This window comes from Pinus tabuliformis, chromosome 3_2, assembly GCF_031772625.1.
Source record: "Pinus tabuliformis cultivar Carrire ecotype Pingquan chromosome 3_2, CPIR1, whole genome shotgun sequence".
NCBI lineage: Eukaryota > Viridiplantae > Streptophyta > Pinopsida > Pinales > Pinaceae > Pinus > Pinus tabuliformis.
The window spans coordinates 2,707,818-2,732,899 of NC_142302.1; the positions used below are offsets into that span (position 1 = coordinate 2,707,818).

At 38.7% G+C, this 25,082-nt stretch overlaps 1 protein-coding gene across 3 annotated transcripts in view; it reads left to right on the forward strand.

The window, feature by feature from the left end:
• LOC149179520 (nicotinate phosphoribosyltransferase 1-like) overlaps positions 1-25,082 on the forward strand; it is a 496,243-nt gene that overhangs the window by 59,566 nt on the left and 411,595 nt on the right. For all 3 annotated transcript variants that reach the window (XM_089415680.1, XM_089415682.1, XM_089415681.1), the window contains one exon: positions 9,631-9,775. In XM_089415680.1, coding sequence (XP_089271806.1) covers positions 9,631-9,775 — 145 coding nt within the window. The remainder of the gene's footprint in view (positions 1-9,630; positions 9,776-25,082) is intronic.

The following is a 25,082-nucleotide window of genomic DNA, read 5'->3' on the forward strand; positions in this document are numbered from 1 at the left end:
CTGTTTCCACTGCTATCACTGCAATGGAACCTTAAAGCTTAGCAACTATTTGTCATTTGAGGGAGTTCTATATTGCAAACCTCATTTTGACCAGCTGTTTAAGAGAACAGGACTCAATGTCTGATCCATCATTGCAATAGAGGGGCGCGAGAGACAGCGTTCCATCGCTGTCGTTTAGAAGATATTGGGAAAGGAGGTGTAGTCGGTTCTCCAATTCTGTGTATTTGGAGGCTTGCCAACGGATAGGGGCCCGAACTTGGGCAGTTCAGAGTCAATTTTGGAGGCGTTTCAGATGGGGGAAACGTGATTATAAAGACTAAGATTCCTTCTCTTACAACCACCGAGGCAGATTAAAGAAGCCAGTACAAAGATCGATTATGCACTTGTGGAACTGAGAGTTTGCCATCTGGTAGAGCGACGGACTGATCGCTGCATGAGCACGAATTCCGGAAAGTCGAGCTACAACTGCGTAGGGTGGCTGACTGTTATTAAGCTAAAAACAACATGTTAAATCTCTTATGCTATCTTAGTGATCTAACACGCGGGAACTTATGCGCTCTGGCTGAATCGTTGCATGTTGAATGAATTGAAGGGAGGCTCGAACCACTGGTCTGTTGACTCCTAATAAGCTCCAACCCTTTAATTCCAGGAGATCAAATTATTTTGAGTGCAGCTTACTGTATTAATTCCAGAGGAGATCGCCCAATCATCACTGACATCAAAGCTTGTTGTGGGTTTTTCTATAAACATCCTTATGCGTTCCATGTGATGGCATATGATATGTTTGCATAATGCTTCCAAGATCAGATATTCAACAGAGGACTAATTAAATAGGGATCATATCTTGCATGGCAGCTCCTCTTCGGTGTTCTACCCCAAATTGCATCCCCTGCAATTTGCTCAAATAAAATTTAGAATTTACCTCTCTCCAAATAATGGTATGCTGGTGCTGATAAAACATTCAGAGGTTTGTTGGAATTTGTTGTTGTAACTATGTTAACTTGTGACCTGAGGGCTTGCTCCAATTTTATGAGGCGCTGTATCATGCCAAACAGTACTCCTGCCAGATGAAAAAGTACCTAGGATGCCCTCTACCAGTGTTGTGATGGAAGTTCCTCATTGAACCTTGGGTGTAAAATTGATAAAATACACTATATTCTTGAATAGATATCTATGTAAAACTTGCATCCTTGCTGATATATATTTCTGAGTGGAAAAACAAGTATTTTATTTGTTGTAGCCTTTGAGTTTCATTGTTTGGGAATGCACAATATACTTTCCTTGTATATGAATGCAACCAACCATCGTTGTATGTGGATTTGGAGAATAAGTAGAGTTAAAATCTACCTTTTGATTCATTCCTCAAGGAATAATCTCATTTGATTGTTGAGAAAACAAACTTTGGGAATACCTTGTAGTGACATTGGTTCATAGTTGGCTTAAAGTGTAAGTTTAACATTGGAGAAAATGGCCAGAATCAATAAAATATTAGAGTTCCTCAAAACTCTGATATTGTCTACTACTCATGATACATTAAAAGTCAGCAAAGTTTCTCTCGCAGACATTCAGGTCTGTCTACAAAATGCACAGGAAAAGATCGATTTTTTGCAGCTTGAATCTCAGCTACAGCAAGAAGAATTAAAACAGAGGAGTCATTTTGAACATGTTTTTGTTCAGAACATTGAGACTGCAACCCATCAGAAGCAAGCCAATAATGTTACAGTTGGTTCAGATTTAGTACCCAATAAAGCATCAGTTGTACATGCAGATGCAAAAACTCAATCTGCACTTCCCAAGCCCATCATCAGACCTTGGGAACAACTTGTCCACAACAAGCACAAAACTGGTCTTGGATATGACAAGGACTTGTCCTTTCATATTCCAGACTACGCCAAGCCCATTCAGTTTCAGAGCACTGGATTCATTCATGACAGTTCACCTGCTCCTCATGACAGTTCACCTCCAGCTGTTCCAGACTCTGCCCCTCTTCCACAGCAGCAGCAACAACAACAACAGATTGTGAAATGCCAACACTGTGACCGAGTTGGCCATTTGAAAGATCACTGTTTTGATCTTCATCCATGTAAGCACTGTCATAAAACTAGTCATTCTCCACACAGATGCTTCCGAAACAAATGTCCTGCAAGAACAAAGATTCATCTTGGATGGATCGCTTCTTGGCAATGGGCATCAACAGCCAAGAAGATATTCCAATCACATGTCAGAACTTGTTCCAGAGTATTGAACAGTCTTGCAGTTGAGTTTTCTCCATCATCTCACCTTGTATCTGACAAGGGGGGAAATGATGGTCATCTACAAGCTTCAAAGTCACATCAAGCGAGCCTGAGCCACAACTTGCCATACCAGATTCAGAGTTGTAGCCAGAAACAAAGATGCCCCTGAGCATGCCTTCAGTTGGTAATCTAGGACACTTCCTCTAGCAGAAGACTTCAGCTTCTCGCCAGTTTCGGAAGAATTCCAGGAACAAAATTGAGAGCACTTCCTCTAGCAGAAGACTCCAGCTTCTTGCCAGTTTTGGAAGAGTTCTAGGAATTGCATTAAGCATTCCAGAGTTGTTGGTCATCCTTAAACCATCACAGGTTGCGACTTCCCTTTTCAGGTTGAAGTTCTCCCTTTTATGCAGGGTGAGACCTCCCTTTACTGGTTGAAGGTTTCCCTCTTCAAAACAATAGGAGCACTTCCTCTAGCAGAAGACTTCAGCTTCTTGCCAGTTTTGGAAGAGTTCCGGGAACTGCACTAAGCGTTCCAGTGTTGGTGGTCATCCTTAAACCACCGCCCTTTATACCAACATTTTAGAGAGCATATTCAGCCTAGTGCTGCCATGCATTTTTGCACATTTTGTATTACAGCTCTCTTCTTGGACTCATACATAACCCTTTGGATTAAGGGGGGGAATGTTGGACACCTAATCCTCAATGGGTTAGTGTGGAAGCCGAATAGACAAAGGGAGTCTAAGAGACCTTGGGATGTGGAACTCAACGGTCACATAATGTACTATAAATGTATATCTCTTGTTAATAAAAATTGTACTTTCATGTTTTATCTTTCATATTCTATTGCTGCCCATGTGTGTTTAACATTAAGCAGTAGCAAATTCTGATTACATCACTGAAAACCGGTGCAGTAGCTCTGATGGGCAAGAGTGCATAATGGCTGGCTTAGGTGGCGAAGATGGTGGCACATCGAGCTATCCAGTGGCTGCAAGGGGTTCCTGGTTGCTGGCTGAGGACCATCTAGGAGAAAAATTTCTCCTATGGGTGTCACCCACAGGTGGTGGGTAACACTTACCTAGGAGAGAGCTTAAACAGAGAGAGTTGGGAATAAGTGACAACCCCTTCTTTAAGCGTTACGCCTTAAAGACTATACATTTTGGGGTTGAAAACTTTTTCCACACCTAGGTATACATCTTAGGTGACAACACCTCCCATTTAGTGTTGCGAACATCTCGATAACATCCCGATTTTATCTCGAAATCACGATTTTTTGGCCTAGCCGATGTTTGCCAATTTTTAAAGATATTTTTATGGTATCTTAATTTTGCCAATGTTTGCCGATTTTTTACCGATATTTTCCCGATTTTCCCGATTTTTTGGTTTTCTGAACCATTGTTGATTTTATCCCAATGTTGATGTTTGCAACGTTGCTCCCATTGGTGAAAGTCCATAAAGAGCAGGGGGTTTTGGCTGAGGTGATAGGGGGTCTCTACCCCATTGTTGTCTCATGGTCTAGTAATAGCCTTGTAGGGTACCCCTCTCCAAGGCCTGCTAAATTTTGTGGCGACACAACCAACTAGGGCTTAATGCGAATTGACTAGGAGGAGGAATTTTCGTTCTTGGAATGTCTCAACATCTAGGGTTGGTGTTTGCCACAAAATCATTCCTCTTTGGTGGCCATTCCTTCCTTTTTCATCTATAATTTCTCTTGCCCTAGTTGTTTTCCCTAGGATAAAACCCTGTTTGGTTTTAACTTCAACTTGAGGGCTTTCTGAGGGTTTCATGTGCCATAACCTTGTTGAAATGCATTGTGGGAAACCCTTTTTGACACTTTGACCTTTTCCATCCCAATTCACAACATATCAATCCAACCATAGGTCTTGTGTTTCCCCAATTCAGCCTCTCTATGGAAAGCGATTTTCCTCCTCATAGTTGGAGCCTTGTACCAAAATTGTGCCTTTCCCTTAGAAGCCTTTTAGTCACCTCATATTTAAACCTAGAATACCAATTAGGTGACCTTTATACCGAGACTCCTCCCATTGGTGAAAGTCCATAAATAGTAGGGGGTAATAATTGTGGTGACTGTGGGTTACTGCCTTATTGTTGTCACTTGGTCCAGTGATAGCATTGTAGGGTACCCCCTTGTTGGACACCTAATCCTCCAAGGGTTGGTGTGGAGGCTGAATAGCCAAAGGGAGTCCAAGGGACCACTTGGAATATGAATCCAAGGGTCACACCATGTACTATAAATGTATATCATGTCAATAATAGACGAACTCTCATGCTTATCATTCATCCTATGTGTCTACCATGTATGTGTTTAACATGGTATCAGAGTGGGCGTACTCTTGCCCTGCTCCAATTTGAGCCACTGTATTGTAGCCTTTTTCTGCATGTCAGTTTTGTCTTTTGTCTGTCAGAACTGCACCTAAGTGCTCTGTCATTCCTCCACAGAAAATTATGGGCAAGCCAGACCTGGGTGTTTTTAGCATGTTAGCTCTGCCTCATTGCTAAAGCCTGTCAACACTACATCTGCCATCTCTCCTGCTCTTATTTCGGAGATTCGTCTTGTCTTTTATACAAATTCAAGGCATCATCGGCATGATTATTTCTCTTACCTAACCTCATCGTGCCCTGCAAGATTATTCACACCTGCGATTATGGACGTTACTCTGCCTGTTATTCTCTAGTCTGAAAATTAAATTTTGTGCCAGTTTTCTACCATTCCGCCTGCTCATCAAAATCACAATCTTCCTGCATTTCCTTGCTATACGTTACCATGGCATGTCTCTGCTGGAGTCATTCTTTACCGTTTTAAGTTCCGTGGATTTGGTGATGCCATTATTTTGGCTGACTATGTCATTCTTAGCAGCATTCGACATTCTGAGGATCAGAAATCCCTGCGAGACATAGCGGAGAAGCGAAGGATACCACTTCATCCTTGAGATCATGGACATCGGCAACGGATTCGCTCTCTGGAGAACAGTAGAAAAAAACGGTCGAATCTTTCTCTGGTCTGCTTAATGATCTTCATCCGCTCCTCTTCTTGAAAATTGTTGAATTCCTGTTCTCTGAGATGAACTTCAACTCCATCCTTTGACTTTCGAGTATTCACTCCTCTTGCTAGCATGACCAGACATATCGCCATGTCTTCTTCTTCAGAAATAGAATTCTCTGCGCCCTGAAAATGAGCAGCCGACGAGACTCGATACCTAGACCTCTTGGATCTCTTTCCCTTCATCAACCTTGAATCTCCACTCGGGTATCCAGGCATGTCGGTCTCGGCCTCATTGTCAGTACTATCCTGAAGACCACCATCAACAAGCCCTTCCTCTTCCTCTTCTTCTTCAGAATACTCCCAGTCATCTCGGTCGGCTTTCCATGACAAGAACTCCTTTCTCAGAAAACTAGATGGATCAACGTCCCGGGGCTCGAACTCGGAACCCATCAAGCTTCGCTCGTATCCATTAAGCTGTGAATCCTCCTCGTCCTCAACATCAGGCCTTTGAATCTCTTCAGGGGTAGCACGAGATCTCTTCCGTTGCGGCTCCAGACATGCCATTCGACTGAGAGATCTTGGTCCAAGCTCTCGTCTTACTCTTTGATATTACCTTGGCCAGCTACACATAGTCTTAAAGAGAGAGAGTCCCAAGGTCTAGGATTTTTTCTATTGCTCTATGCATGGAAGAGTGAGTAGAGTGGCTACAACTGAGAACTTGTAGATCACCTGTGCTTTATTGCTACCTTTGACTTCTTAATTGATTATGAATATATATATCAATGAATGATTTATGGCTTCTGTGGAAGGAGTGAGAAATTCGATGAAAAAGTTAAATTGCATTTAATGATGGGACCAACTTAATTTATCAAATAGGGCTTCAATTTTAGTAGATCTGCCGACAGAGGATCTGGAATTTGGAATTTTAGGTTTTGATAAAATGTCAATGGCTATGGAGACTCATAATGTACTTTGCTGTAACCTAAGAAGCTTACCATTTATGGACTCTGTATTGACTAAAGGTGCCTCAGTAAGTTGTCCGATTCAACAGCTACTCTTTCAAGCCAAAGATAGTTTTGATGAGCTAACGAGATTGGGTGCTAGAACTGGGTCTATTGCAGATGCCATTACTTAGATTATCAAGGCCGGCTTTGATGTGTGTCAGATCTGTGCATACTTAGTTATAAAGGGGGCGAGACTCCATTAAACACCAGAAATTACTGAAGTGAATTTAGAGAAATTACTGAAGTGAATTTAGTGATAAAAGATGATTGCATTTGTGAATCTTGAATGAAAAGATGTTTTGTAAGTAGGCTCTAGAACTGTCAGACAAATTTCATTTGCAAAGAAAGTCGAAGATTGGCTCTTCTTTTGCACAGTGTGAGTAGTTTGAGAAGTAAGTGCATTGAAGCAGCGAGTCATTTGCTGCATTGAAATTGGTACTGGGCTGTCTGCTACAGTGACTTGGTGATATTGGTATCTTGCTACTCATCTAATAGTTGTAGCTATTTATCATTTTATAGGTCAATTTGTAGTTGAAGATAACATCATTTCTCTGATTATATTGGTTTGAAATGGATTGAATGGATGATGTATTGAAACTACTAAATAATTTAATACATTCCATTGTTGATGAGATGGTTAAGATCAACAAAACCTCTCTTTCCAATATTAAAATGTGTCTGCAAAATGCACAGGAGAATATTGAGTTTTTGCAGCTTGAGACAAAACTACAACATCGTAAGCATCATTATGTCCAGAACATTGAGATAAACTCCCATCAACAACAAGTCAATATTGTTGAAGTTCATTCAGATGTAGTACCTAATGAAGTAGCAGTTGTTCACACAGACGTAGAAATTCAGTCTGCACTTGCCAAGTCGGTCATCAGACCTTGGGAAGAGCTTCTCCACAACAGACACAAAACTAGTCTTGGATATGACAAGGACGTGTCCTTTCATATTTTAGATTACTCAAAGCCCATCCAGTTTCAGAGTGCTGGATTCCTTCATGACAATTCACCTTCAGCTATTCCAGATTTTGCTCCTCTTCCACAACAACAACAACAGATTGTGAAATGCGAACACTGTGGCCGAGTTGGCCATATGAAAGATCACTGTTTTGATCTTCGTCCATGTAAGCACTGTCATAAAACCAATCATTTTTCAAACAGATGCTTCAAAAACAAGCCTCTTGCAAGAATAAAGATTCATCTTGGATGGATCGCTTTTTGGCAATGGGCATCAACAACCTAGAAGATATTTCAGTCATATGTCAGAACTTGTTCTAGAGTATTGAACAGTCTTGTAGTTGAGTTTTCTCCATCATCTCACCTTGTATCTAACAAGGGGGGAAGTGATGGTCATCTACAAGCTTCAAAGCCACATCAAGCGAGCTTGAGATACAACCTGCCATACCAGATTCAGAGTTGTAGCCAGAGACAAAGATGCCCCTGAGCATCCCTTCAGTTGGTGGTGCCTCTTCAAAGAATTAGGGACACTTCCTCTAGCAGAAGACCTCAGCTTCTTGCCAATTTTGGAAGAGTTCCTAAAATTGCATTAAGCATTCCAGAGTTGGTGGTAATCCTTAAACCATCATAGGTTGAGACCTCCCTTTTCAGGTTGAGGTTCTCCCTTTTATGCGGGGTGAGACCTCCCTTTCATGGTTGAAGGTTTCTCTTTTCAAAACATCAGGAGCACTTCCTCTAGCAGAAGACCTCAGCTTCTTGCCAGACCTGGAAGAGTTTTGGGAACTGCACTAAGCATTCCAATGTTGGTGGTCATCCTTAAACCACCTCCCTTGATACCAACATTTCAGAGAGTACATTCAGCCTAGTGCTGCCATGCATTTTTGCACGTTTTGTATTACAACTCTCTTCTTGGACTCATACATACACCTTTGGATTTAGGGGGGGAATGTTGGACACCTAATCCTTTAAGGGTTGGTGTGGAAGCTGAATAGCCAAAGGGAGTCCAAGAGACCACTTGGAATATGAATCCAAGGGTCACACCATGTACTATAAATGTATATCATGTCCATAGTAGACGGACTCTCATGCTTATCATTCATCCTATGTGTCTGCCATATATGTGTTTAACACCCCCCTTCCAAGGCTTGCTAGATCTGGTGGCAATAGGCATAATTTATATTTCAAATATGCTGCAAGGCATTGAGATATGGTCTCGTTGAAAATATGTAGGGAGATTTCTTTTGAATAATTTCTTATATTAATATTAAAAATTTCAGTCTTGAGTCTTCTTTTCTTCTGCAGGATGGTTAAAGTAGAGAGCACAGATGTAAAATTTTCAATTAGAATGGATGTAACATTCATGTATGTGGGACAGCAACCTCATATCAACTATTTTCATTTTGCGTAAAGACTAATCCACGTTTATGTATAAATTCTTCTGACTGTAGGGGGAACTCTTGCTATGCTGATAGGTGTCCCTCCTATTGAATGTTGGCAGGTTGACCTTTCTTTTAATCCAAATCTTTATCTTATGCTCATAAATGAAAGTTGCTGGCATATTCTCGTTGTCTCCTCTACATCAATGGATGAAATTTCAAATATTAACTACCTTGCATCTCTAAATCCATGTTTACTTTTTTACATTTACCTAATACAATTATGAAATTACCATGCAAATTATCAAATAACAAATGGCATTGTGTAAATCCATGTTTACGTTTTTGCATTTATCTAATACAATTATGAAATTACCATGCAAATTATCAAATAACAAATGGCATCATGTGGATTAGTGCCAAAAAGGGGGAAAATGATGCTGATTGGCATATATCAACCACATTTACTAATGTGGTTGTGCTAGTTTAAATAAGCTTCTCCTTTAGAGTGTCAACCACTATCATGTGCTAAATCTTACATGCTTGCTGGTTATATCTAAAACTATTTTTTATCTCGGCAAATATTCAAAGGATTATCAGATGGTTTTCTTTTTTGGATATTTCTTTGACTGCTAACCAAAAGAATTACTGGTGCCATTCTACTAGAACATGTGTTACTTTACTGTTCAAGTTTTTGTTTTTCTATTATCTTCCAAGGTGCTTCAGTTCTATGCATCTGTTTGGCTGCTTGAAATAGTATTATATCATTGCATCCAATTTATTAAAATGATGCTAAATCCCGCTGTTCATAATCAACTTGGAATTATAAGCTATGTTCATCTCCATTTTTTGAAGGTCATAAGATGGTAGCAAATCACCTAGAAAACATCTGCATATTTTTTGTATGACTATATGTTTTGTGCAGTTGTCCTAGTGTCCAGACAACATGCAAAGTAGTTGGTTCAGTTTTGCCTTTGTATTTGTGTAATAGCTCGCCCTACTGTATTGCACATGGTGAATGCAGCTTCTTATTGTCTTTTCTTAATTTTTCAGATTTGACTTATTTTTTCGAAAGAATCCCTTTGGTGGGGAGTACACTGTCTTCGCTGGGTTAGAAGAGTGTATACGTCTTGCTGCAAATTTCAAGTTTAAAAAGGAGGACATTGATTTTTTACGCACACTCTTGCCCACATGTGAGGTACAAACACAGATTTTCTCATGTTGTTGAAATAAATTTAGGCTTCAGGTTGAAGGTCTTTTAGATCATAAATTATTTCATTGATGTGGGAAATGTGTTTTAATTCACATGTGCAATTATTTGATTTTGTCATAACTAATGTCATATATTGGCAGAAACTTATTTCTTATATCATGTTATGATTAAAATATAGATATAATTAATGTAAATATAATAATAATAACACATCATAAATAATGATTAATTAGTTAATGAAGAGGTATGTCCCTAAAGACATGACTGTTCATAAAGGGACACCTGCCTAGAGTATATAAGTAGGGCTTCACCTTCTCATTCATATAGTTTAATATATATTCTTGTATCTTCAATGGAGATCTTCATATTCCAAATCTTCTGGAGTATTTAACTTTCAAGTATATGAACCTTGTTTGTTACATTGGTATTAGAGCATTCCTCTGAGTATACGAACTTTGTTCATTACATTGGTATCAGACCATTCCTTTGATTATACAAACTTTGTTCATTATATATCATCAGTGTGCAATCTCTGGACTTTTTAGACAAGCAACATGCTTTTTTCACTGGTTTAGTGGTAATCCTGCTAAGACGGATCTACAATTCCTTTTTGCATTCCTTCTCCAATGGAAGTTGTTGACCACTACGTGTCAACTTCCCATAGCAGTACACCCCGTTTTCTTCGCAAAAGGGATAGCGCTTGATTGACGTGTCCGTGACATTCGACAGTAATCGTCATCCTGATCATATTATGTTGTAAACCCAGTCTGCATGTGTAAATTGTAAATAATCTTAGTAGAGTTGAGTCATGTATGTAAATTGCCTAGGTGGACCTAATTTTCTAGTGATAATCTACGTTCCGGAAGGTTTTTTGTCTCACCGATTCATGATCGGCAGAGTTTTCCTTCAGCCTAACCCCAAAGCCGGAATGAAGTTTGTTATTAGAATCTTAGAGGAATCCTAGTGTGTTGATCTGCTAGATTATATTTGGTCGATTATATTTGGTCGCAACACTGGATGGTCTATGAGGGTCTATTTCAAATGGGTTTTCCCCTTTGAGATGTAAAATTGTAAAAGTCATGATGTAAAGTGTCTTGAGGGTTAGAAAATGTTTTAATCCTCTCATAAGTCCTAAGTCCTAGGTCTTAGGTGATTTTTCCAAAGGCTAAGTTTGAGGATCCAAAAATAAAAATAAAAAAATAAAAAAAAATAATTATTAATTAATTAGAAAATAGATAAAAATAATAATAAATTAAAAAATAAAAAAAAATAAAAAAAAATTTAAAAAATAATATAAAATAAAATTTAAAAAAATAAATAAAAAAATAAAAAATAAAAAAATAATAATAAGTCAAATTTTTGACTAAATAAATGCAGAATATTAATTTTTTAATATATTAAAATGCATTTAAAAATTCGACGGATGAGATTAAAAGAAATCTTGATCCTCATCGACGGTCGAGATTAGTTTGACATGGATCACTCGAACTAGCCGTTGGGAATTTTTCCTTTAAATAGGGTGCTAGGGGTCATTTGATCTAAGAGTCTGGTGCTAAAGAAAGCTCTCTTGTAGTCATTTTTTTTCTGCAATAAAGAAAGACTTTGGGGTTAAGAATCTTGTTGGTGTTACTCTTCTGAAAGTGCTGTAAGATGTTTTATTTTCCTGCATAATTTTATTTTCAGCCATTGATAATAGCTTGATGAAGATTGATTTAGGCACAGGTATCTTGTCTGATCTTTGGGGTTTGAATGATAGTTTAGATTCTGAAATATAGTGGTAGGTATCTCCATTTGATCTGGATTTCACTATCGTTTTTCCCTCTATGTTAATGGTTGATTTTACGCTGTGCAGGAAATCTTAGTTTTGAGTTTACTGGGCGTTAGGGGAAGTTCTCGGCTGAACCAGCCAACTCCCGGATTGTGTTTTCTAAAAGAGCCCAACCAATTCTTGATCTCGGGCTTATCATTCGAATTTTTTTTTATGAATGCATGCAGGGTTTTCTGAAGTATCTCACATTAAAATTAAATTCTGATAATGTTACTGTGATTATTGACAAATCTGGCTGCTTAAGAGTCTTAAATCTGTAAATGTTGTAATTATTTCGCCGATTTAGGGTTTCAGTTTTGTTTCTGGCACATTTTACTTCTCGGGGTTCTGTTTTTGCCATTGCAGGTTGCAGGTATAGATTTTAAAAGTTATTCAAAGTTTTCCATCAGGCAATCAGGGTTTCCATTATGCAATCTAAAGCAGGAAGGGTTTAAAGGTTTCAGTTTCTTTGCCGCTCAAGGAATTTTTTTTATTTTCTGACAGAAAAAGCTCAAATTTTTTATGCTATCCAGATCTGCAAACCTTTCTGCGAGCTGCCTGGTCATTTTCTGCCACTGCTGTCCAGCTTTCTCCACCCTGCTGCCAACGCTTTTCCAAATCTGCAGATTCTCCCATCATTCCATATACATGCCTCAACACTGTTGCCGTCGAAGTCTTCCACTCTCTCCTTGCTGCATACCCATACTACATGCGTCTATACCACAGCTCCCTCTCTCCCTCCGTTCATTCCAAAACTCAGCCATATTGCACACTGCTCTCTTCCATCTGCTCGCTGCCCATCTCTCCACGCAGATAATACTCAATCCCTCTCTGCATATTCATTCCAGCACTCATACACTCGTCCAAACTTGCATCCCTGGCGTTGCCTTATTCCTCCACGCGTTTCTTTTCTCCACCTCAGCTCTGCTCCCTTACCTGCAAAAAATTCCTGTTCTATTCTCCCACACAGTTGCATGCTGTCTTCAACACTCTACGCTGCTCCCTTCGCTCCTCAACCCTTTCCGTAAATCAAAGCTGCAGCTCTTCACGCAATCCTTCTTCACCTGCAAACAATCCTGCATATATTTCTCTGCTGTCATGCGTTCTTCCATTCCGCTGCTGTCATACGCCCAGGTCTGCACATGCAACAACAAAACAAAAACACGAAAAACTCAAAAAATTCGATTTTCTATTATATGCGGATGGGTAAGTTAGCGTGAGCTTTTTTTCTTTGTTCTTTTTTCTATTTGCTTTGGTTAGTTTTAGATCTTAGATTAATTTGAATTTAGTTTATTTCATTTTAACTTTATAAAAATATTTAAAAAAAAATCATAAATTTTTTTAAATTTTAGATCTAGTTTAGATTTTTTTTATTTTGATTTTAGATCTGAGTTTTATTTAATTAAGATTTAGATTCGATTTTACCTTTTTTAGTTTAGAATTTGAATAAAACAAATAAAAAATAAAATTTTGGGTTCATATATATATTCATGTGTTACCCTCTTTAGTTAGGTTTTAGGTTTAATTTAGAGTTACGTTTTATTTTTTTGTTTAGCTTTTAGTGTTGTTTAGTTTAATTCTCTTTTTTTTTAGAATCATAAAGGCATTAAAAGTTTTCTTTAGATTAGACTTTGATTTTGTTAAGTTAGACGAATTAGACTTTTGAGTTCATTTAACTTAGGTTTTAGTTTTGCTTTGGTTTTAGATTTATTTCTTTTTAGTTTTGCTTAGGTTAAATTTTAAGTTCTAGAATTTTATATCATAAGAAACATAAAAAATAAAAAATAATAAAAAAAATTCATAAAAAGTTAAAAATTTTCTTTTTAAGCTTTAGTTTAGATTAGATTAAATTTTTTTTATTTAGGATTTTAGTTTTGACTTAAAATTTTATAAAAAAATATATATATATAAAAATTAAAAAATATTTTGAAAAAGCTTAGTTCGAAAATTCTTTTTTTGGAGTTTCTTGTGGTATTTATGTTCCATTTCTCTATGGCTAAATGCATTTAAATGTTTATTTATAAGTTAGCTATATGAAAGTGGTAGGTGGTCAGCGTTTAAATTTTATGATCATTTAAAGCATTTATTTTTTCTTGAAGTTTAATTGCTGGATCATCGTTAAGGCGTTGTGCATTTGTTGAATATCTTACATCGCTCGGGTTATTTGATGATAAATGATTGTTTTACATGAGTTTATATTTCTGCAGCATTTGATAAATAATCGTTTAATCATTTATTTCATAAGGCACTGGTCTATTAACTTAATAAAATCAATTAAGTGCTTGTTGCCCCTCGTGTCTCCCAACCCAACTGGTCCCCAGTTGGTCATTCATTATCCCATAGGGTCTACCCCTCTTAGCCACGGGAGACAGGCTTAAACGGAGAGATCGGGGATCAGGGTGACAGCCCCCGGTCTGAGCGTTGTTGTGACAATCTGTGCGACAACAGAAGTCATAACAAATATTGCCTGTATTGGAAGATTACATGAATAGTGAGTCAGGTCTTTGTTCAATTTATCTTGTTCCTTTCCTTTTTACAACCTTATGACACTTGTATTGACAAGTGGCCTTACAGACCAATGTTTTAAGACTCCGACTCCGACTCCGACTCGGCCGAGGATCGACTCCGACTCCGACTCCGAAACGGTAATGACTCGGCCGGCTCGATTTCAATGACTCGGTCGTTGTAAAAAATACATTAAATATTTATTTTTTTTATTAAAAAACATAATTTTAAATATTTTAAACATAATTTTAAAGATTTTCATTCATGTTTCCAAACACACAGCATTATAATATAGATGGAAGACAACATATGATCAAAGTAGGCTCTTTGCTTCTGTTCAATTTGTACATTAAACCTTGACTGTCAATCTTGACATTGTCACTAAACTATACAACAACCACTGTTGCCCTCGACACAAACACTGCAATGCTCACGAATGAATATGCAATAGGGAGCTCATGGCGCAGTTGCTAAATCAACTATGCCAAGCTGCTTTCAATCTTACACTGCTGCACTGGTGCCGAAAGGATGTATCAACAAATATGCTGCGAGCAGTGAGGCTCAGAGCTAGATGTCTTAGGTCAGCTCTATGACCTTGAAAATATCTCAACCTCTGCCCAAGGAGGCTTACTGGTATGCGTCTTATAGCTGCTCAGATATAGCAATGAAGCACCTTCCAGAGTGCTACAACAATGATGAAACATAAACCTTTACTGCCCCCTATCTTAGAATGAAGGACTGTTGAATCTTGATGAAGTAAGCCAGGACTCATAACCTTAAAATGACCTCGGAATATCTGTCTGAAAGAGCAAAGTTTATACTGAAAACTCGAGATTTGTTTAAGAGCAGCAATACTTGTGAATTTGAAGGGGGGCATGTTTCACAATGAAAAATGGTATATCTTGGCCACATAATTTCAAAAAATATATTGAAATGGACTGAGGAAATGTGAACACTATTTTGGGAGTGGCCAACTCCAGATAATGCAACACAAATATGGCAATTTCATAGACCTGTGAACTTTATCAAAAGTTCATCCGAACATTTAGTAAGATTGTAGCACCTATGAATATTTTGATGACAGCAGACAATAGGTTTTAAGATCCAAGGTAGCTGAAGAGGATTTCCAATCTCTTAAAAGATGACTAATGGAAGCTACAGTTTTAGCCATTACAGATGGTAACAAACTTTTCAAGGTTGAATCTGATGATCAAGTTTGGTTCTTGGGGCACTAGTTAGCCAAGAAGGACATTCCAGTGCATACCACCATGAAAAGTTTAATCAAGAAAAAATTAAATAGAGAATTTCCAATCAAGAATTATATACAATTATACAATATCTATGTCATCAAAGGCAATACTTGATGGCTAAGGAGTTCATGCTATATATAGATCATCAAGCTTTGCAACACACATCAACTTCACATCATGCCAAATAGTTAAATTAATTGCAAAGTTTTGTTTCTAACTTACTAAGATCGAACACAAGGCAGGTAAAGCTGCAAAAGATGATGATCAATGTAGGACAATGGTTCACATCAAATTTGAATCCTCATAATACAGTGCCTTTCCAAAACACACCAAATTTTGGAAGATAAATTATCAAATGACACTGTAATTGCAGTCACAAGTATGGGTATGACAGAGCAGTTTATAAAACAGGAGGCAAGGTTTACGACAGAGCAGTTTATGACCGAGTCAAATTGGATCTGGCCGGGTTGACCGAGTCACACATGACTCGGTCAACCGGACCGGTTACTTGGCCGGGTCACTCCTCCAGCAATCGACTCGGTTCGACTCGGCCGTTTCGGTTTCAAAATGGCCGGTTTGTAAAACACTGTTACAGACAATATACAAGATATATTCATCTTGTATGGGATTACTTGGTGCACTTGGCATTGCATATGGTCTACATGAATAAGGCATGTAGTGAACCTAGGGAGTACACAAGTATGAAAAAAATACAATAAAAAATAGACAATCAATGAGAATAAGGTTTTCCACATCCACAAAAGTAATATGAATATCCAAGAGCTTTACAACCTGTTCTGTTCAAATTTCAAAGTACTCAACTAGTCTACTTGGATGCAAATATTCAATTCTTCTTGTAACAGTCTGATCTATCCATGGGTTGCCATCAATGTTAATAAGTTGGCTTGACACCCAAGTTGACTTTAATGTGACTAGGTAACACAGAATTCCATCTCAAAGTCAATTTGACTAGTCAACTTGACCTGAGACAGTCAACTCAATTGAGTGAGCCTTTGGCAGTGGGAAGCTTAACCCCATGACAGAGAGATGTGGTCACTGGAGAGGTTACGGACGTTGTTATTTGTGACCAAAATCAATTCTCTACACTTGAAACCAATAATAACATATTAACAACCTTGTATAAATGCTATCGTTCAGTTCAATGTTCAAAGCAAAGGATCATGTCTCTTGGATTCAAACAATCTTCATTAAGATTTAGAGTTTCTAGTTTAGAAATAGAGACAAGAAAAAGGAGGCTAGAATTTAGTCAGGTGATACCTAGACATTAGAATTATAATGCCTACCCTGTAACAAATTTTCCTCTTAAGAATACAGCTAAGGGAACTTGAGCTGTAAACTTACAATTATAATATATCAGTATCATTTGCAGCTTTTCCTTTTTTGCCTCACATGTTTCTAACTTTCTATCAATCTCTATTGGCTGACGCGAGGTGAAATTGCCAAGGACACAAGCGGACACCCTAGAGTATGGATTGAATTGATCCAGCAAGATTGTGCTGTAGATTTCAGTATCACAGTCAATCTTGATTCCAAGACTAAGTCAAAAAGGTCAATCTGCTATCAAAGCAAAATCCAGATATCAAATCATATCACATATTTGGTTTTAGAGCATGTTTAAAAACTGACAGACTGATGTTGTGAGTTAAATGGTCTGAGATAAGAATCTATTAGTTTGTTGCCGGAGAGCAACTTGTGAAGCTAGGGATACTGGTAGAAGAAGTAATGATAGAGTGCTGACCTAGAAGAAATGGTTAAATGTAAACAGTTGACACCTGAAGATTCATGAGTCATTTTGAGTTATGTTTCTACCTTCAGAAGGTTCCTAAGGTCAGCATGCAGTACAAGGAGGTGTGAACCCTTTCAGGATAATGAAGATCAGTGGCATTTGCAGGTTATGAGCAGTGATTTGGAGGACACTTTTTGGTTTCTATTCTAGCTTAAGCATACCTCTATTCATCATTCATGGTCATATCAGAACAATAGAAAACTAGTGCTTGATATGATGATGGATGGAGTAAGCTTGAATGCGTTGTTATCGAGGACAGTGATCAGGTTGTGATACTTGTTGCCCCTCTATGCCTTACCTATTAAAGGGAGATTCAAAGGAGACCTTGTATGATGCACATGACTTGAGACATGGCATAGACTATGGTTGAAGATTTTTCACCTTGGAGAGGTTCCTTGGGAACCTAGATCACATGTGGCATGTAAATCAAGGTTGATTACACACCATTTTGATGAGTACCAGCATAGGAGGGTTACCATGTGGACCCTAATTCCATTCACATAATCAAATCACGCACTTATACATATTTGGAGACACTTCTGTGTATTTTGAAGCATATTTCATATCTTAGGTTCGAGGGCATATTATTGAAGTCATTTTCTATATATTTGAGGGAGCGTGCCTTGCATGAGGAGATGCCTTGTGGGGGCCTTGTGGGCATCATCAAACTCTAAGATTGAGTCTACATTGCCTTTGGAAGGGGAGCACTCCATCCTTGAAGGAATCTAGATATTTCTTTAATGGGAGAAGGTTAGAAGGAGAAGGAATCTCATTTGCAAATGGAGAATTTGAGTGGAGGAAAAAATCCCTATAGGCTTTGCAGGCAAGGTAAAATGCGCTAATGACAGATTCATACTTCTATCTTCTTCTTGTTTTCTATAGGTCAAATTGATGCCTAAGGCTGATATTGTAATCTGCTGGTGTAATTCTATTACCTTGACCTGTTTTCACTCTCTTGTGGGCTGTTTTGCCATGAAGGAAGAGACTTGTCTGTGACTTATTTAGTCTTCTTGGATATCTTGATGTAATTTGATTTGAGTGTATAGGTTCTCACAGCTAATCAACATGTTTCTAAATTCTTATGTACCAAGGTTCTATGTAAAACTCTTTATCTCCAACGTTCATCTATTATTTTTCCAATGTCTATTTACTTATTTAATAATTTTTTGCAACGGCTATCCTGTACTTAATTTCTTTAAGCTCTTGTTTTATCGCTATGATAGCTTTTTATGTCCATAATGATGGGTGGAGTGTCTATTCAAAATGTTGGGCATTTCATAAACTTCTACACAACGTACTTCAAGAATAATTAAACAACATGTAATGCGATTTTTTAATGAAGAAATTGCTGGCTGTTCATTCATTTTGAAGGCTGTCCTACTGTTCTGTCAATCTCGTGCTAATGTGTATGTCCCAACCATCTTTTGCATTCCTTGAGATGGATTCCGAGAACTAAAGCTTGCTTGGGCTTGGTCATTATTCCTTCTAGAATATTGAAGATCTGTAAATCTTCCACTACTTTCCACTGCTAGGATAGGTTCAACTTGTTTGTTAGTGGAAACATTATGGATTTGGCTAGGCTTTGGGTGGAAGTAGGTATCCCCAAGCAAGATATTGAAAGGATCACTTTCATTTACTATATTCAAGCGCTCATGATTTTCTTCCTCTTCTTGATTATAAGGACTATCTTCTTGGGAGTGAGGCTCCTTTTGGCACCAAGGTGACTCTCCTTGTCCAACTTGTTGAAGAATCAAGGGCAATTAGGTGTAGTGTGATTCTTCTTGACTTGATAACAGTTTGTGGAGTCTTTTTACTTTTTCTTGTTAGCTTAAGCTTCTTCTTCTTCTTATTAATGCATGTGTGTGTACTTCATCAAACTACTACCAAAAACATAAGAACCAGAACACAAGATGTTGGCTCTTTGCCATGGCCAAAACCTCTCTTCTCTTGAGAGGAAAACCCTTCGGTAAGTTTTCTCTTATTGAAGTTTCTTTCTTGATCAATGCCAAACCCTAGACCCTTGACTAGAAGATCCTCCAAGCACAAGTCGAGTCCTTCCTTTTCTTTGCACTATGTTTTCGCGACACTTTGTCCACCTCCTTTCGGCACTTTGTTCCTCGACACTTCATTCCCTGACACTTCGTCCTTCTTCCAGCACTTTGTTCTTCTAGAAGAGAAATTTTATCTTTTGTACTTAGTGATATCCTTCACCTAAGGATACTCCTTTCTTCTCTTGATCATCTGAGTTCCTTCTTGATATATAGTGGTAGGCTTAGTGTGACAACAATGCAGCCCTAATTCTCGCACGTGTGAGAGGTACCCTAGAGAATTAGGGTCCTTTTCCTTCGCTAGAGAGATAGGCTTCTTCGCTTGACTTGGGAGGCCTTGTAGGCCTAGTTTCAAACCCAAACAACACTAGTTTATGGACTGTTTGTCCCTGCTGTCATACCTGTAGACTTGACCACCCTTTCTTCGCTTGTATGACTGTTTCTAGCCCTAGACACAGTCCTCTTCACTTCGGCGTTTCTCCTCCTTCCTTCACTACACTAGGAGACCTGTTCTTTGTCCTTCGTTACCCTTTGTCTAGCCTATTTTCTTTGCAGATTTCAGAGCTGCTTGGTTGATGTTGTAATGGAGTGGACAACCTCTATATATAGAGGACTATCCCTCCTTTTAGGCCGACTTCTTATGCTTACTTTGGATGGCTTCTTTGGTGTTGTCACATACTTGGAGGAGACTCTTTAATGGTGCCTTTGCTTTGGAGGAGACTTGAATTTGCTTGGAGGAGTATTCTTTGACTTCTATACAAACATATACATGATGCAACATGCCCTTAAGGTCTTCAACATTTTCTTTTGACTATTTGACTCACCTATAACACTTTAACTTGTGCTAGACCTATTTCAATGAGCAAGAAACTCATTGACATATATTATAAAAATAATATTTCTTTTCTTGAATAAATACAAATATCAAAAGTAAATTTATGAAGACAGAACCTAGTTACATTTCCTTCAACACAACCCACTTGGTCAGCGCAAGGGTCTTAGGAACACTTCATTGAGTGGCATGGTCTCCCTCAATGATTTTCCTATTGGAGGACTTGTCCTTATTGAATTGACTTTTAGGAGGGAAAATTAGGCTATAATGTTCCTTTTTCTGGTGTTCCTCATGGCATGGTTAGGGTGAACTTTCAGGGTTGGGGTAGATAGGTCACAAGTGTAGGTTTACTTCATCAACGGGCCCAGGGGCTTCTGGAGATGCTTCATGGGGTTTTGAGGAGTTTTTATGAGGTCTGATGGCATTCGCTTGGTATATTCCATCATCCGCATAGTTTGCCTTTCGTTTTGTTGCATTCCGACAACTTTCAAAAAACTGAGTTATTAATGGCCCTGACTCAAGTAATTACGCTTAAGGTGGCATTTTGGGAGGAATACTTGGTAGAGCACCTTAGTGTAATAGCTCGTTGGAATCAGAACGAAAATATCTACAAGATGGGATGGCTAGAAGTGATTTTCGGTGGCTTGAGGAGGCATGGTGGCCAATTTACCATTTTCCCACATTAAAAAGAATATTTTAATTAAGGGAAATGTGCTCAATAATTAAAATAATAATAAAATATGAGCTTCTAGAGGGGTCCATCAGATTCATAAAAAGAGGAGGAGGCCATTAGAGGACATCTTGGATTTGGTATTTCTTCTTGTATGAGAGGTTGAGGACTGTTGAAGTTTCTTAGTTTACTTAGTTTAGAAACTCTTCATGCACTTTTTCTGATTTATTCCTACCTACTTGTTATTTTTCTTTAACAAGTTATTTACAAAGTAAATACTGAAAATAAACACCAATGCATGCACAACATATTACAGATCAACAACTAAAAGAAACAAGAACAAACACACCATATGACACCATTATTTTTGGACTAATGTCCATGGAAAAACCCAATGCGGGAAAACCGGTGCAGCTATCTGAGGGTTTTCTTATTAAGCAATATCAGAGTACAATCTGGGTGTCGAAATTGGCCTACCCAACAGAGAATTTCCTTAGCAGTAATACCTCTCCGTTTCAGACAAATCTACTGGTTGAAACCCTGGATAATCCTTCCGATAGCTACAAAAAGCACCAATCTGCCCCTGAAACCCTAGCGTCTGCCCAATCTGGACTGCGTCAGCCTCTCCTAGCCCAGCGCTGGTCCTGCGTCAGTCTATCTTGCCCTACGTCAGCCCCAGAAGGCCCTGCGTCAGCTACGCTGGCCCCTCTGGTGCTCTGCGCAGCACTTAGCTGCCTTTGCATGGCCCTGCGTGAGCACTAGCTACTTTTGCGTCTCTCTCTCTGGCTCCTGTGCTTCTATCCCAACACTATCTCTGCCTCTCTGTCTCTCTGTACTCAATGCCCGTCAGCTGCTTTTTCAATCACTGATTCAATCTCTCTTAGCAAACCCCGCTCTAGAGAATAGAATAACTGATCACTTTGGTGTATTCTCCAAGTGACCCTCAAGTCTCCTCTTATACTTTTCCTATTGACATCTTAATGGCCGAGATTAAGTCTCTAATCAATGGCTAAGATTAGATTTGGCTTGATCCATATCTTTTGGATCACTCTAACACAGATTCATATTAATACACATTAATATTTTATTTTCCCTAAGTTTAGACTTAGGGACTCCATTAAAAATATTAATTATTTTAATATCTCCTGATCTGTTTAGAATCTGTCCAAACCCTTTCTGGGTATTGGAGATCTCATGTGCCCCAACCTCTCCACCAAATTTCGTGGCTAGAGCACATCCGATGCTACCCCATATCAACAAGGACCCGATTCTCTACTTTAGTAGTAGTCCTAGGACGGATACCCTCAGGTGATTCAGTGAGATTGGGTGAGTACGCATCTCCCCTTGGAGAATTCATCTAGAATTCACAGGAGAACTCATCAGTGCAATTCAGTTTAGTTTGGAGGGCCAACATAACAGTGCAACAAATTATCTTGGAGGCCAACTTTTCATCTTAGCTATTTTGGTTGTGTGTGCATGTAACCTCAGTTTACCCATTATAATAAAAGCTGAGAAATTTCCTATTCATTGTTTTATTGGATTGCAATGCTCTATTTGTTTTATTTTACATGGCAATCTTCTATTAATAGAATGTTGATTTTACGGTGAAATTTTAGAATGATGATTTTACGGTGAAATTTTGGGTTGAGTAAATTTATGCAAATTTAGCAAAATATCTCGTTTGGGACATTACAGTGGTATTAGAGTTGGTCGTCCTGCCAGCCTGAGGGTCTCCATTGTAGATTGTTCGAGGGTTTCAAAGATTAATTCCATTGAGCCAAAATTTCTGAAAAGGCTATCCCAGATTTTCCATGACTATTATTAGAGGGTTACGTCCAATACGTAAGGTAGAGCATTCGTGATTGGCATCCAAAATATTGAAGAGTCTCAAATCTTCAAGCAAGGGATAAAGGACATAAGGGAATTTCGCATGCGGCATCAACACCAGCCGTAAAAGTTAAACCATGAGGCAGAATCCACAAAATTCGCATGAAGGGGTCAACAACTGAGGAATAATCGTATCTGAGCAGAACCATTGGAATTGAGTCACAAAATATTTGTTAATAGCCATGTTGGGCTGAATTTTCTGTGGAAGTTGTTGAATTGTCAATTGTCGTGAATAATTCCATTGTTGGACCCCATTTCTCAGAAAAGAGTGTTGTAATTAATCCAAGTGCCATTGTAAAATTGAAGATGCCGATTCAAATTTCTTAAGGTGGTTGAAGGGATCATTTGATTTGTTTCTCATCGGTAGAACTTGAACCAGTGGGTCGAAGTGCAAATTAAAGAGGCCAATGAAATGCGTCAACTAATTCAGCGCAAAGAGTTTGGAACGAGCCTAGAGTCGATTCGAATGTGAACGATGACCTGCTTGCGGATCAAAACGTGTTGGGCAGAGATCTTGTCAATTGCTGCATTGAAGAGTCGAATTGGCATATTTGCATGGGACGTCAGTCTAAGATCGGGCCGCTAAGTCTCTTGTGTGGTGGGGGCCTCATTCAATAATCCACGTAATTCAGAGCCGCTGGAAGAGTTTTGTAGTGCGGATCACAGGGGGACAGTTCTGATAGCCTTGTCGGCTAAGTGGAGCGACTTAGTCAAGTAAGTCACAACATTGATCGGTGCGATTGTAACACTGCCTATACCTGCATGCACTGAAGGAGGGGGATCATATTGCTGCATTGTGGTTGTTGTAGGCGCTTAAGTGGTACCGCCAAATTCCACCACGCCAGGCCAAGTCGAGATTATCATATAGGACCTCGATTATTCATTGGGGGATTCGTTGCCTGAGAGAGTCTGCCGAAGCCTCCCTACAAAATTTTAGACTTAGAGCACATCTAATGCTAACAAAAATCAACAAATTCATCCAGAGTTCACAGGAGAACTCAACAATGCCGTTTAGTTCAGTTTGGAGGGCCAACATAACAGTGCAACATATTATCTTGGAGGCCAACTTTTCATCTTAGCTATTTTGGTTGTGTGTGCATGTAACCTCAGTGTACCCATTATAATAAAATCTGAGAAATTTCTTGTTCATTGTGTTATTGGATTGCAGTGCTCTATTTGTTTTATTTTACATGGCAATCTTTTGTTAATAGAATGTTGATTTTAGGGTGAAATTTTAGAATGTTGATTTTATAGTGAAATTTTGGGTTGAGTAAATTTCTGCAAATGTAGCAAAATATCTCGTTTGGACATTACAATGGTATTAGAGTTGGTTATCCTGCCAGCCTGAGGGTCTCTATTGCAGATTGTTCGAGGGTTTCAAAGATTAATTCCATTGAGCCAAAATTTCTGAGAAGGCCATCCTAGATTTTCCATGACCATTTATTAGAGGGTTACGTCCAATACGTAAGGTAGAGCATTCATGATTGGCGTCCAAAGTATTGAAGAGTCTTAAGTCTTCAAGCAAGGGATAGAGGACATAAGGTAATTTTGCATGCGGCATCAACACCAGCCATAAAAGTTAAACCACGAAGCAGAATCCACAAAATTCGCATGAAGGGGTCAGCGGTCGAGGCATAATCGTATCTGAGTAGAACCTTTGGAATTGAGTCACAAAATATTTGTTAATAGCCATGTTGGGTTGAATTTTCTATAGAAGTTGTCGAATTGGCAATTGTCGAGCATAATTCCATTGTTGGACTCCATTTCACAGAAAAAGAGTGTTGTAATTGATTCAAGTGCCATTGTAAAACTGAAGACGCCGATTCAAATTTCTCAAGGCGGTTGAAGGGATCATTTGATCTGTTTCATCGGTAGCAATTAAACTAATGGGTTGAAGTGCGAATTAAAGAGGCCAACGTAATGCGTCAGCTAATCCGGTGCGGAGCATTTGGAACGTGCCTCGAGTCGACTCGAACGTGGATGTGAACGTCAATGGTGACCTGCATGCAGATCAAAAAGGGTTGGGTGGAGATCTTGTCCTTTGCTACATTGAAGAGTCGAATTGGCATATTCGCATGGGAGTTAGTTTACGATTGGGCCGCCAAGTCTCTTGCGTGGTGGGGGCCTCATTCAATAATCCACGTAATTCAGAGCCGTTGGAAGAGTTTTGTAGTGCAGATCATAGGGGGACAGTTCTGACGGCCCAGTTGGCTGAGTGGAGCGACTTAGCCAAGAAAGTCACGGTATTGATCGGTGCAATTGTAACACTTCCCGTACGTGCGTGCACTGAAGGATGGGGATTGTATTGCTGCATTGTGGTTGTTGTAGTCGTCGATGTGAAAATTCTATCACTGCAACAACTAATTTACTTTTCCTACTTATTCTTCAATAAGTTATTTATGAAATTCCTTCAATAAACCTTAAAATAAATTCTACTGTAGATATCACACCGTAATACAAAAACAAATACATGCACAAGAATCAAC